The sequence below is a fragment of the Carassius auratus genome, chromosome 11 (genome assembly GCF_003368295.1).
Source record: "Carassius auratus strain Wakin chromosome 11, ASM336829v1, whole genome shotgun sequence".
Taxonomy (NCBI): domain Eukaryota; kingdom Metazoa; phylum Chordata; class Actinopteri; order Cypriniformes; family Cyprinidae; genus Carassius; species Carassius auratus.
The window spans coordinates 1,334,687-1,349,571 of NC_039253.1; the positions used below are offsets into that span (position 1 = coordinate 1,334,687).

Below are 14,885 nucleotides of genomic sequence, written 5' to 3' on the forward strand. Positions count from 1 at the left end.
TTACTTTAGCAATTTCTGTTGAGATATTCTGTTCAAATAAGGGTAATACAGCCAATCTGTTGTCTTTCATGTGGTCGTCTACACTCTTTGTACAATCTTTGAGGAAACCATGAGTTGTGAAAATTCATGAGTTGTGAGATCCTGTATTCTTTCAGAATATATTAAAAATAAACATCATTCTGTCCTTTTCTCTTGGCAGAATGGCTGTTGCCATTTTCAGTATTCCTTTAATCAAATGTCTGGTGTTTTCTTCTTTTTGGCTGTCAAAACATTCCCTCATATTATTAACTTCCTGTCACCTCTGTCTGTTGCAGTTTCGATGTGGAAAATGGGTTGTCAATCGGGCGCAGTCCATTGGACCCCAGTCCGAGCTCAGGACTGGTTCTCCAGGCCAACAGCCAGAGACGAGAGTCTTTCCTTTACCGCTCAGACTCGGATTTCGACCTCTCCCCCAAGACGATGTCCAGAAACTCCTCGGCGGCCAGCGAGCTGTGAGTTTTCAACATGCACTAAAGCAAAATATGTCATAGTACTTTATCACTGGACTGACTCAATGGATTTTCCGGTTTCCCTCTTAATTATTATTTCCATATTTCAGCATGTAGCTTTTGAGAGAAGTACATAAATGTATACGTTTATGATAACTAAAGCGTCACATTTAAATTAATCAATCATTAACTGAAGAAAATGATTTAGTCTGTGACTGTAGGAAAAGGGGTTAAAAGTAAGAGGGACTTGGCAACCACAGTGAAAAATTGTTTGAGAAATATTGCATATGTACCAGTCAATCATTTACAATTAAAAAATGAAATTGCTTTATGAAAATAAATCCAATATTGCTGTCTTGCTAAGTAACTTGATCATGATTGTTGACTTCTCTTTTGCAGTCATGGAGAGGACATGATAGTAACGCCATTTGCTCAGGTCAGTTAGTTATTAATTCGGTAATCTTAAATATTACCCCTTAAATGAATGATGTCATTATTGTGTTAAATGAGCAAATCACTGAATAGACATCTACACTGCTATTAGAATTGCATAGATAATGCTATTAGGTTAATGGGTTTTAATAAATAAATATTGACATATGAAATATTGAATTTGTTCAAACTGCTGATTGATTCAGAAACAAAGCAAGTGAGTGTCTTTATGAATAATATATTGATTTATTGAATCAATCAAAAATGTGGATTCATAGAGAAAAAAACACAGCTGTGTTGCTTGAAAAGCATATATATATATATGTAAAAGCTTTTATATTGCACTTTCAAAGAGTTCATATAATTGTGCAAGGTACTGTGCACACTGAATTATAATAATTTCTGTGTAAGAAAGTGTTCTGTAGTTCTGTGGCCATTGTATTGTGTAGAGACTTGAATGTGTAATATGTTTGTTTGCCTGTGTGTGTGTGTGTGTGTGTGTGTGTGTGTGTGTGTGTGTGTATACTGTAGGTTCTTGCCAGTCTGCGAACAGTGAGGGGTAACGTTGCAGCTTTAACCCACTCGCAAGACAGAAGCAACAAGTGAGTATGTAGCCCAAACACCTTCAGACAGGCAGTGAATGGAAGGATTAATAAGAGGAAGATTTATAACAGTTGTCATATGAAGTCTCTTTAATCTTTTTCCTTCATAATAGGAGACTGTCAGGCGCTAACCCTCAGTCTGCCTGTAAAACAAGCCTGTCCGGTGAGTGTAAAAACATGAGCTGGTCTAGTCAAAGATGAGGACTTTTCCTTACTGTAGACCTCGATTATAGATGTAAATGTTTGATACTTACGCATACTTATCATTAACGTATTATCGATGTTCTGACATCTGAGGTTGTTTGTTTCAGATGAGGCATATCAGAAACTTGCTGTCGAGACCCTTGAAGAGCTGGATTGGTGTTTGGACCAGCTGGAGACCCTGCAAACACGCCACTCTGTCAGCGAAATGGCCTCCAATAAGGTATTTAAAGCAATATTTCAGTCAAAAGTGACATTTTGAATCATTTGAACTCACAAGAAAATGAGATGATGTATCAGCTGTTCTTATCCATGCAGTGAAAATATATTGATAATGTTGAAAAGCAATATAAACTGGCCTTACAGTACAGCCTTTTCACTATATTATTACACTTCTCTTGCTCACAAGTCAAATATGCCGTCTGTGGAGCAGATTTTGCGTCATTATGTGAAGTCTGTAGCTCATAGTTCAACTTTTCATTGGCTCATTTAAAAGCTATCTGTTAATTATAACTATTAAAAATTATTTTATTTCATTGAAATAGAGATGAAATAAAATAAAATAAAATAAAAATGTAAAATGAAAAACTAGAAATGTTGCATTGGCAGCAAACTGAAACAAGATACAGTAGGTCAAAGTAATAAAATTACTAAAACAAAAATAAACAGAAATATTTAAAAAACAATAATAGAAATTCAAATTACTAAATTAACTAAAATTAGATTATTAATAAAATGTTAATATTATATATATATATATATATATATATATATATATATATATATATATATATATATATATATATATATATATATATATATATATATAAAACATTAATATTAATAAATACCCTATTAATATTAATTAATATGAATACCCTATTAATATGAACTATTTCTACAATACTTCTATTAATAAATATACTTTAATAGATTAAATTGCCTGTTAATATGTTTTTTGGGTACAGGAAGGTAGTACATTTTGATTGTAAGGTCTTATGTTAATAATAACATGTCAGTAACTTATAACTCAGTCTCTGAATTGAGTTCCTGTTTGATGTTATATATATAGCAACAATGCAAAACAATGCCAGCATATTTCAGTACAATGCTAAAGAGAAACTTGGATGTAGTGGTTTCAGCTATTGCAGTGCATGAGGCACACTGTTGTACAGTATGTTTACTACTAGTCAAAAGTGTGGTGTTTCAATGCAGTGCTCCATATTCATTTTCATTTATGTGTTAATCAGGGCTGAAAGTCATTTTGCTGATGCATGATTACATAACCCCGACATACACTGTAGTGTCTGAATAAGTGTTTCCTCAGACAGCTTTTGGTATGGACTCAGCTACCATAGTAACTGGGTAAAAGTGTGATGAAAGGGAATATTGTGCTGCAGGGCTGATCACTGGCAGTGTGATACACACTCGTTTTCTTCATCTGCTGTTCACACTTCTATTCATTGTATCAGTTGCTGTTGTTATTATTGTACTGAAATCAGTCCCATAAGCACAATAAATGGAGTATAATAGACTGCATTAGTGTCCGCCTACTCTCTCTGGTTTCGGAAAGTATTTCTCCCCATAGGGATTTAAGCCATGAAGCCATGAACCAAACTAACCAGCTCTGAGGAAAATCACAATCTTGCAAACTAGGATTTTAAGCACAAAAAGTATACAAAGATTAGACAAGAATACAATGGTACGAGACTGTGTACTTAACAGGTTTAGTGAGGAAAAGAAATACAATCCCATGAAGCATTGCAAATAACACTGAGCAAAGTAAAAATGACAGAGTAATTTTAAACTATACATTTATCTATGGTTGTATTTATAGAAATGATAAATGTATGCTCATTGCATAAAATCATGTTTCTACAAATATTAAGGTATTTTGAGAGTGTAGGGAGACTTGATAACGGCATTCCCAGTGTTTCATGGGTCTTGGTAGATCTCCCCTTATGTGGAGCCCACCCCAGTACCTTCCTTATGTGGTACTTCCTCTGTAAAGCCGCGTTTCCACCGCAGGAACTTTACCCAGGAACTTGGGACTTGGTCCGGTACTTGGTGTGTTTCCACCGCAGGAACCAGGAACTAAATAAAAGTTCCGGGTAAAAAAATGCCCCCCAGAAAGTCCCTGCTGGCGAGGTGGTACTTTTTTAAAGTTCCGGAACTTTCGGGGGTGGGACTTTGGCGCTAAACATGCTGATTGGTTGAGTTCACGCAGCATTGGTTGAGTTCAACCACCATTTATTCGGATAATTTTCAAATATTACTGTTATTGTGTCATGAAATGTAATTTTAAAAGTATTTCAGGCGAGAATGTAGTTGTTTAAAACTCAAATCTATGGTTTATTTATAAAGACAGCGCCTATTTAAAAATGTGTTTCGCCGATCTCGTAGACGGTGAGCTCCACTCAATCAGCGGGAGCTCAGTCCTCATGTATCCGCCGAGAGCAGCCTCTCCTGGGATAGACCTTCTGTGCCGCTGGCTCTGATGTGTCTTTAGTGGTTAAACATAACATATAATTCAGCTGCGGGGTAAATCTAACAGGTTTTCTTTGGTCTGTATTCAATTTATCTATATGTTAAAATGAAAATAAAAAAGGCAAGTCTATATAATATTTCTTTCATTGTAATGGCTGCATATACACATTTCCCTGAACTAAGTACATTTCTGCAGTTGTTATTATGCTTAAATGAAAACGAAAGGAGGCAGTGGTATTTGATATCATATTTCGTTTTATTGTAAATATACAGTAGGGAAAATTGCAGTAGCCAAGACGAGCTGACTGAAGTTATCAAGTATCATATATATATATATATATATATATATATATATATATATATATATATATATATATAGTATATAGTTACGCTGCTGTTTATAGATTTACCAGACTTGCGTAGTTGCAGACATCACACTCCCCAGTCGAATGCACAAAGTCTGAACTAACTACCGAGGATGCACGTCCAAAATCAGCATACTTTTTTTTTTTTTTTTTAATCAGAGGTACTTTGTATTGAGAAACGCGCGCAGACTTACGTCACCAGTCATTTGCCTAATCTACCCGGTACTTTACACCGCGGTGGAAACGCAGAAAGCAACAGGTCTGGGGGGAAAAAAGTTCCTGGGAAAAAAAGTTCCTGGTACAAATGTTCCGGGTAATTTCGGTGGAAACGCGGCATAAGTCCATTGGTGGATCTTCATGTTACCTCCACATTGGGTTGGATTTGATCTCTGTAGGGCCTTTTTCCCCTAGGGGGAATAGTAACTGTCCCAACTTTACTACAAAGACTTTTCAGATGTTATATTACGGTGAGTATTACTATGGGAAAAGGCTCCAGCTAAGGGGACCTCTGGCTCTTGGCGGCTCTCCCTGATGCTGGGGAGTGAGATCTTAAGTCTTGGGCATTGGAAGGTTACGAGGAGGAAAGGTGCATTTGGTTGTGGCTCATACAATCGATTTACAACCTCAAAGCTGGTCTGGGTTTAAAGTTTTATCAGTTGTTGTTAAAATACATTTCCTTATGGAGGTTTTATCTGAAGAGAAAATAGAATATAGTGAGTGTGAATATATATAAATATAATTGAAAATATGTTTCTAATGTTTTATTCATTTTATTTGTTGTATTATTTTTAGTTTAAAAGAATGCTCAACAGAGAACTAACCCAGCTGTCAGAGACCAGCCGGTCAGGAAACCAAGTGTCGGAGTTCATAGCAAGCACAATTTTACGTGAGTGACTTTGTCATTTAAATTTAATTACAAATTTAGGAGCTGGATTTATGATATGGTGTGTTCAGTATTATTTCAGAGGAATATATAGTATTTTTCTTCTATTTTCCCAAATTCTGTCTTTCCTTTCTGAATTTAGCTCAGAGCTTTTCTCGTATTCTGTGTTTGTGTTGCAGAAAAACAGCATGATGTGGAGATTTTGTCAGCAGCGTGTAAGGAGGAGAAAAAACGCCGCCCGATGTCTCAGATAAGTGGAGTGAGGAAACTGATCCCCAGTCCGAGTCTCCCTCCAACATGCATCCCTCGGTTTGGAGTCAACACACAACACGAGAGCCGCCTGGCCGAGGTGTCCCTTTATTTCACAATGTGTCAGTTCTACTGTAGATAAGAATTACAAGAAATAAACTAAGAACTGCCATTGCCTTTTACCAAATCACAATTTTTTGATTTCAAGTAAAAAAAAATAAAATAAAAAAAAACAGAACAGAACTGCAAGAACTAAATTCAGAATTTAGAGGGGAAACATCAGAATTGTGAGGAAAGGAGTCAGAATTTTGTGCTTATATCTCACAGTTCTGACTTTTTTTTTTCTAAGAACTGCAAGAAATAAAGTCTGTTTTTTTTTATTCTGTAGCAGAAACATACTCACCCTTTTTGACTCTTAAAGGGGAGGGGTGAAATGCTATTTCATGTATACTGAGTTTTTTTACACTGTTAAAGAGTTGGATTCCCATGCTAAACATGGACAAAGTTTCAAAAATTAAGTTGTACGTTTGAAGGAGTATTTCTGTTCCCAAAATACTCCTTCCGGTTTGTCACAAGTTTCGGAAAGTTTTTTTTCCGAGTATGGCTCTGTGTGACGTTAGATGGAGTGGAATTTCCTTATATGGGTCCTGAGGGCATTTCTGCTGGATTTGCACATCTTTTATTTCTTAAGGATAATGCAGTCCCAACGAAAAAGGGTCACGATCGTGTGTTGGAACCGCAGGCGCTGAGTAAAACTGCTTCAAATGTCTCTGCATCCTTGTTAGTGCGTCCCCTCCCATGCCGGAGACCCGGGTTCGAGCCCCGCTCGGAGCGAGTCGTTGTAATAATGTCAAAGCTTCCAAACGCTCTCGACGCAAAAGCCTACAGGCGCTCGTGATTCTTTAGCTCCGCCCACACGTCACGCCTCCAGCCGGTCTTGTTTTTCCGGGAAAAATCGGTACAGACTAGCTTTCTCTTATGAATATAATAAAACTAAAGACTTTTTGGAGTTATGAAGGATGCAGTCCTACTCTATATGTACTCAAGATTAACAAGATATTGAGTGAAAACGAGCATTTCACCCCCACTTTAATTGTCCACAGCAAGATAAACATATATTAATATACGTATTGTATCTATGTATTCTTTTATTTTATTTTTACTCAAAATTTCTACCTGATAAAATAATATAGAGCTCAAAGGTCTCATAAATATTATAGAAATCCATATTTCGTTTAATAGATTTAATACTGGTTTGTTGAGTAAACAAGGAAATAATTATCACTGAAAAATAAAAATGAAATAAATAATCTTGTATTATATGTATGTATTATATACTATATGTATATATATATATATATATATATATGAAATTTTTTTATATATGAAATATTTTGATACAATATTTGTGATATCTTTCTTAAATTACATCAGATTCAGAGATTCATAGTGCTATATTATTATTGTTGTTGTTATATGTTATGTATATTATTATTAGTACTCTTCAATGTAGTAAAATGACTATCTTTTTCACTCTAGGAGCTTGACGACATCAATCGATGGGGAATAGATATTTTTAAGATAGCAGAGTATTCTGGGAATCGGCCACTGACAGTCATAATGTACACCATTTTTCAGGTAAGATTTTTGTCTAGAAATATCTCTCGACATAAATGTTTGCACTGCTTTGTTATTGTATTTCACACACTTTATAAATACCCTTGAATAAAACATAAAAGATACGTAGCAGAACTGCCAGAAGAAAAAGCTCATAATTTCATAAAAAACTGAAAATAGCTTACTTATTTATTTTTACGCTGACTTCAGCTGCAGATTTACCTGATATTTGATTACTACATGTTCTGTATACTCTATTATTGTCAGGAACGAGATTTGCTCAAGACCTTTAAGATCCCATCAGACACCTTCTTAACTTTCCTCATGACTTTGGAGGATCACTACCACGCGGACGTGGCCTACCATAACAATATCCACGCAGCAGATGTTGTGCAGTCCACACACGTTCTTCTCTCCACTCCTGCACTAGAGGTCTGCATGGTTTTTCACACACACACACATAGTGCTCATGGGAAGTGACCTATAAACAAACCAGCATATATTTGTTTGTTTGTTTTGTTTTGTTTTGTTATGACTTTCAGGATGTGTTCACAGACCTTGAGATCATGGCTGCTCTGTTTGCGAGTGCTATTCATGATGTTGACCATCCAGGATTCTCTAACCAGTTCCTCATTAACACAAGTATGACTCTTTACTGACAAACCATTAAAATAACTCCCAAATCCATTCACTTAGGCTTTGTCCCCAACACGAACAGTTCTTTAAAACTAGTGATAAACCAAAATGAAAATTCTGGAAACACAAGTGAAGCAAATCTTATTTAGGCACGCTACAGATAATAGATAATATCGATTCAAAACATCCATATTGTTAATCCAGCACTAGCTGTCGTTTTACCACAGTGTTTAAATGAACTAGACACTGACAATGTCAAAACGCACCATCAGAGAAATGCTAATTAAACATCAATGATTCAGTCAATAATTTTGGTCCTCCAGAATTGTTAAAAACTCCCTGATGTCAGTACTAAAAACCCAGCGGGACCTTAGCAGGTTGTTTTTCTCTTCACTCTTTCAGACTCTGAGCTCGCTCTCATGTACAATGACGCCTCAGTGTTGGAGAACCATCACTTGGCTGTGGGCTTCAAGCTTCTCCAGGAGGACAACTGTGATATCTTCTGCAATCTCAGCAAGAAACAGCGACAGTCCCTACGACAGATGACCATAGACATGGTGAAGCTTTGACTCGTTTATTACAGAGCTCTCTGAAATACTTGATTCTGATTGGTCAGCCGCAACATTCCAGGGTCTGCTATTCGCCAACAGCTTGGAGTGTTGTGGCTGGCCAGGAAAGACATGCTCATCGGGTATTTTCGACAGTTTTTCCACATCATATCACATCTCATCTCATATCACTCTTATCGCTGCACCCTTTTTTGTTTCATTTAAACCCGACTGCCCTCATCTTGTGCCTCAGTTATCGATTGTTTTTACTGTAGAACGAAACCGGAGGACTTCTGTATTAATAGTAGGCCTGTATTGAAGTGTTCATCTTGTTGCCAAAAACTATTTTTTTTAGCATTAAATAGCATTTTTAATATAGTTTTGTAGGCTACACTGTAATGGATTTAAGATAATAAAAGGGTTGAAAACTCATACAGTTTTTGGAATAACTATAGGGTGAGTAATTGATGGCAGAATTAAAGTTTTATGGTATTCGGTGCCTTTAAGGAAAGCGTAAAACAGTTAATGGTCTATTTTACAATCATAACCAGATGTCTGGTAGTAATGATGATGTATGAGTGAATGACTGTTTCTAAATGATTCATTGAGTTCATGAGTGATCTGTGATTCATTTGTGAATCAGACTACTGTGGTGTGTCTTTGTTGATTTATTTCTAAAGACTGAATGACATGTAGAAAAAAAACACAAAGTTTTAACCCTGAGTGAAACATGAAAATGAAATGTGACATTTTAAAAACAGTTTTTAATGCTTCTAATATCAGATTCCTGTCGTCTCTCCAGGTATTAGCCACTGATATGTCCAAACACATGAATTTCCTGGCTGACCTGAAGACAATGGTGGAAACGAAGAAAGTGACCAGTCTGGGAGTCTTGCTGCTGGACAACTACTCCGACCGAATACAGGTACTACAGTTCCTTACTAAACTACTCTATTTAGGTCTAGTTTTGGATGGCTAGTCAACTATTTATTGGCTTTTCAGCTCTATTTGAACAGCTAAATGGTAAAAAAATCTTTCTTTTCTTGGAAAGGTGCTTCAGAATATGGTTCACTGCGCAGACCTCAGCAACCCCACAAAACCCCTGGAGCTCTACAGACAGTGGACAGACCGCATCATGGTGGAGCTCTTCAGACAGGGGGACCGTGAGCGGGACAAGGGCATAGAAATCAGCCCCATGTGCGACAAACACACAGCTTCTGTGGAGAAGTCTCAGGTCTGATTATGTCTATTTTAGGGGGTTTGCAAGCTGGGGTTTGGGAAGGTCACAAGGGGGTGTCGGAATGGGTCTGCTAAAACTTAAGAGAGAAAAATGAGAAGATTACAATACTTTTTTAAGGCTGTGTACTTATGATATTATTAAAATATGTTTCAATAAATAAGTAAATATAGATATACGTTTTCTGATAAGTCTTCATTATTTGAGAAATTAAAACCAAGTCTTTATAATATAACATTTAATATTTTCTCACACTGTATAAATGGGTTTTTAACTGTGAGAAAAAAAGCATTTAGTTTTAATAAATTAATTAATAAACAGTAGAATATGCATGTAAATAAAAAAAAATTGACATACTGTTTTTCTTGCAAAAAAAGTAGCTTAATGTTTTTTTTCTCACACTGTACGAATGTCATTACATGAAAAAATATAGCTGTATAAAATTGAGAGAGACAAATGTGAAATATTACAATTTCTTTTTTTCTTTTTTTACAATTGTCAGTATTGATATGTACATTAAGGATGTTTCATATAATGACTCAACATTCACTAAATGTCATGAAATAATGGAATTAATAGTAATCTATTCTGTTATTATCAGTAGATACAGTAGAAAATTTTTAATTTATTTTTGTTAATAAATAAATAAACAGTAGACTTTAGACGTCAATAAAACAGAATCTATTTTAATAATTAGCAAATTGACAGTATAAAATCCAGTTATTAAAAAAAAATCTATACCGTATTACTAAATATTTTTCTTAGTTGTTTATAGATTAAAAATAGGTATTTATAGATTAAAAATATCTAGCTGTAAACAGAGAAAAAAAAAGGAAAATGTAAAAAAAAAAAAAAAAAAACTATTTAATTCAGGACTGCCTAAGATAATATTGGCATTTAAGATTAATAAGAAGATTAATAAAATATTAATAAAATATGTTATGATATAGAAACAGAACAGATTTTTTAAATGTGAGCCAAAATCATCACAATTAAAAAAAAACAAATACTTAAACTACAGTCTGTGTGCAATGAATTTGTTTAATACACGAGTTTCACAATCTGACTTGAATAACTGAAATAAATTAGCTTTTCTCGTTTTTTTGAGATGCACCTGTATATCGTGAGTTTTTAATTGTTAAAAAATCAGCATTTAGCTGCCTGTCCTTTACTATGCTGTACTAATGAAGACTGTGTTTAATCATCGTCTCTTAAGGTGGGATTCATCGATTACATCGTCCATCCTTTATGGGAGACATGGGGTGATTTGGTCCACCCCGATGCTCAGGACATTCTAGATACATTGGAGGACAATCGCGAATGGTACCAGAGCATGATCCCTCGCAGCCCATCGCCCACCCCTGAAGAGCAGGACTCACGGGCCACGCTGGGCATCGCAGGCTCGGCCGGGGAAAAGTTCCAGTTTGAGCTGACTCTTGAGGAAGAGGACGGAGAGCTAGAGGCTGAAGAAGAGCACATAGATAAAGACCAATCAAGGACTATGATGGACCCCAGGCATGTGCAGACGTCCCCTCGCGGAGTCACTCCTGTTTTAGACAGCAGCGAAAGAGAACTGGACCAAGAAATGACCAGCGTATCCATCATGCAGCTGGAAACCTAACAAGGCCCAGTACTAACAGTGATGTTTCACTCGAGTTTCTTAAATGCACTTAGAAATATTTTGGGGTTGAGTAGAACAACCATACACTAAAAACTAAAAAGACATTGGTTTACCTGACCAAACAGGCCTGTATTTTAAAGCTATATTGTGTCCCAGACACAAACTTTTGTATAAGGACTGAGGCCAAAGGCGTAGATGAATGTTTTCGTGGTCTCATGTGAGAGTCGCATAGAGGAACATGAGTCTTCCCTTGAGAGACTACTGCAGAGGAAAGCTGATTTACTCATTATGTGAACTTTTTCACTCGACTCTAGGATATTTATTATCTTGAACCTTTTTAATCATGGATAACTTAATGCTTTTGCTTTTTTTTTTGCCACTGAGAAATAACTTAGTCGAATGAAACGGTACAGTTGCTAGAAATATTAAGGCAAGACACCACAAGTGCATGGAGCGAAACATATTATCTAATAGATCACCATACTTCTCCAGCGGATTAACCACAGTACATTAGTAACAATAATAATAATTTTGTATTACAAGTTTTACATTTTATGTTTAAATATGTAAATGAAGCATTATATAATTAAATTATGCACTAATTTGCTTACGTTTCCAGAACAGAAATCCGAACATTGATTCTTAATTTGTTGTAAAACATTTCTCTGTAAAGACTTATTACAACAGTTTTTACAGAGGGGATTTTGGATTTCTCTTTTCATCACTCCACAAATCAGAAAGTTCTGTCAACAAACAGAAAAAAAACTGTATAAATAAATAAATAAGGTGATTACACACTGTAAAGCTTACTAAAGTGAACATGTCTGACTCCGTGTTTAAAACACTCTTTAAAATATATCTTTAGTCATTTAAATCTACATGCATAAAAATATCAAATTTAATGAACACTTAAATCTGTATTTTGAATGTTTTCTTTCCACTAGTATGAAAACAAATGCATGTTATATGGAAGCAAATTGTAAAAAAAATTAGCTTGTAGTGTCTTGCCTTAACAGGTTAGCGACAGGATTGTTATTGTTAACAACCTCAGGATAATGTTGATTTCTTTTTAATGTAGCAAGACTCCAAAGTGCAGTCACTAAACTATCTGTTTATAATCTTGTTTTGAACCTAATGTAATCTAAAAGACAGAACATTGGGCTCATCAGACGACCGTACGGAGAATCCCTTTACAAGCGTCTTTGTACTGAAATACCTTTATACCTCTTGACCCATTAGCACTATGTGGACATGATGATCATACTGAAACAGGGTTGATATTTAAACTGATTTATGAATAAACTCGAATGATGAGAAATGCAAACCCTCTAAACTCGACACTCGTGTGTGAATCAGTGCTTTATATTCATGCCCATGATTGTAAAATTGGGGATCGCCTGCATTGATTGCTATCAAGAGCTAAAGTGGATCCCAAATCTTCCCCAGTTTGATTGTTTGGTGGATTTAAACAGGAAGTTCTGGTCTAGTTCAGCACAAACAAGCCTTACTCTGAGCCGGATACATGTCCTCCTCACATAAAGGGATGTGGTTTACTGATCCCTCTAAGATCCTGCTCTCATATTCTCATCATCTTCAGAGATTTCTTCCTCAATATATTCCATAAAAATGAACTGATTTATATACAGTCCGATGCATGCTTTACATAGGAGATATTACATAGGAGGATTATGTAATATCTCCTATTGAATATAACATTATAAACTGGGGTCAGAGAAAATTTTCAGAAATTGACCAAATTTAAATTGACTATAATAAATTCTTCTAATGATATGAAATCATGAGATTAATCACAATTATTGTTTGGGTAGTGCATATGTAATAATTTTGCAATATATAAAGAATATTTTATTTATTGGGGTTAGAATACTTCTTTTTCTGGCCAATCACAGATGGGGATGTGTTTGGGAGACCCGTTGGCAAATATTTCTTTTCATATGCAGTAGCACAGAAATGAGACACTTGGAATCCGAACAAGGAACCGTGATCATTTTATAATTAAAAATATTCCCAATTTAAGAGTAGCCAGCAGTGCTGAAGAGAACCTGTGGCCAGATGGATGCTATAAGTGCCATTTCGTCCAGTAGCATTGCTCACACTCGATCTCAGAGATCAGAAAAGCCAGTGTAGAGCCTTAAAACACATCCCTTTAGCTTCAGTGCCATTAAAGCAGTGACTGTGAAACATTCATACATTCATTCGTGTCTGAATTGAATTTTGCTGTATGATATTAAAAGAACTATGTCTTCTTCTCTGTACTAGTGTGTAGTAAATGTATTTGTGTCCTCTGTATGTTATATTACTGATATTGTTAAAGATATTTGTTCAGTTTGTTTACAGGTCGTGGTCACATTATGTTTCAGATAGAGTCGGTTTATCACAGTGTTTCTTGTTCTCCACTGTCAGAACCAAAAATACTCAATTTTTATTTCAGACTGTTCTGAATTGCCAATAAAAATAATTAAATAAATAATATGGGGTTTTAAGCAATCATTCATAAATTAATCATTCATAAAGATAGGTATAAAAGCTTTGATTATGCTAATGCTTACCATATCTCTCCAGTTATTACAGGCGTATTTTGTGGTAAGAGGATTCTCATTCTAGAAACCGCGTTTGACTGGTACATAAAAATTGTATGTGTCCCGTGATGAGTAGCTATTTTTGGTCCATTCTCTGGAAAATAAATATGTAGGCCTAGGTAATTTAAAATGCATATCAACTAGTTTAGTTTTGTCGAACTTCAACGTCACACTAATATAGAACCTACAAACTAACAGGTATGAAATAAACGCCACAATACAATAATTTTTAATTTAAGGGTGATTAAATTATCGTAATTTGCGTTAATATTAATTTAAACGCTAGATGGCGCTAGAAGTGCACTGATGCAATTTCTAAGCATTCATGCAACCTTGTTGCATAGTTTTTCACTGAATAATTTACTTTGTTGCAGTACAATAATAATACACTTTATTAACTTACATATAATAAAATATGTAATATAATAGTAAATACAATTTCGAGGGTATATGCTTTTGTCAAGAAATTAAATTACTGCATTGTACAATTTTTTAGGCAACTAAGGAGGAAAATTCACCATAAAATACAATAGTTAGCACAGTTAGTAGCTACAGCAAAAAATAAAATAAATAAATAAAATAAAAATAAAAACCGCTAACAGCCTACACCTATTATCAAAAATACCTATTTGGGTATTTTTTCTTTATGACTTTACATTAATGACAATAATAACTATACTGCATTTGCGTTGACCATTGATGTCATGGTGATCTGTTATAAGAAACATGACCAACAAAAAAAAAGTCAAACATTGGTTACATATCAGTGTGGCGAAAAGGACACTGACCTGCGCCGTTAATGTAAACATATCCTTGTTTTAGTTGCTAATTTTCTGCGACCATTTTGATTAATTATGGAGAGACCGAAGCCACGCTCCTAAATAATGAATGAGTATTTAATATTGTACGTCCTCTGGGA

The 14,885-nt window shown here is 35.1% G+C and overlaps 1 protein-coding gene across 5 annotated transcripts in view; it reads left to right on the forward strand.

The window, feature by feature from the left end:
- LOC113110696 (cAMP-specific 3',5'-cyclic phosphodiesterase 4C) overlaps positions 1–13,854 on the forward strand; it is a 52,541-nt gene extending 38,687 nt beyond the window's left edge. For all 5 annotated transcript variants that reach the window (XM_026274833.1, XM_026274834.1, XM_026274838.1 and 2 more), the window contains 14 exons: positions 315–491; positions 888–924; positions 1,452–1,522; positions 1,636–1,685; positions 1,834–1,946; positions 5,368–5,461; positions 5,638–5,807; positions 7,247–7,345; positions 7,592–7,756; positions 7,867–7,966; positions 8,363–8,517; positions 9,311–9,433; positions 9,560–9,742; positions 10,962–13,854. In XM_026274833.1, the coding sequence (XP_026130618.1) occupies positions 315–491; positions 888–924; positions 1,452–1,522; positions 1,636–1,685; positions 1,834–1,946; positions 5,368–5,461; positions 5,638–5,807; positions 7,247–7,345; positions 7,592–7,756; positions 7,867–7,966; positions 8,363–8,517; positions 9,311–9,433; positions 9,560–9,742; positions 10,962–11,366 (1,942 nt within the window). In that variant the 3' untranslated portion in view covers positions 11,367–13,854. The remainder of the gene's footprint in view (positions 1–314; positions 492–887; positions 925–1,451; positions 1,523–1,635; positions 1,686–1,833; positions 1,947–5,367; positions 5,462–5,637; positions 5,808–7,246; positions 7,346–7,591; positions 7,757–7,866; positions 7,967–8,362; positions 8,518–9,310; positions 9,434–9,559; positions 9,743–10,961) is intronic.
- The last annotated feature ends 1,031 nt before the right edge of the window (positions 13,855–14,885 follow it).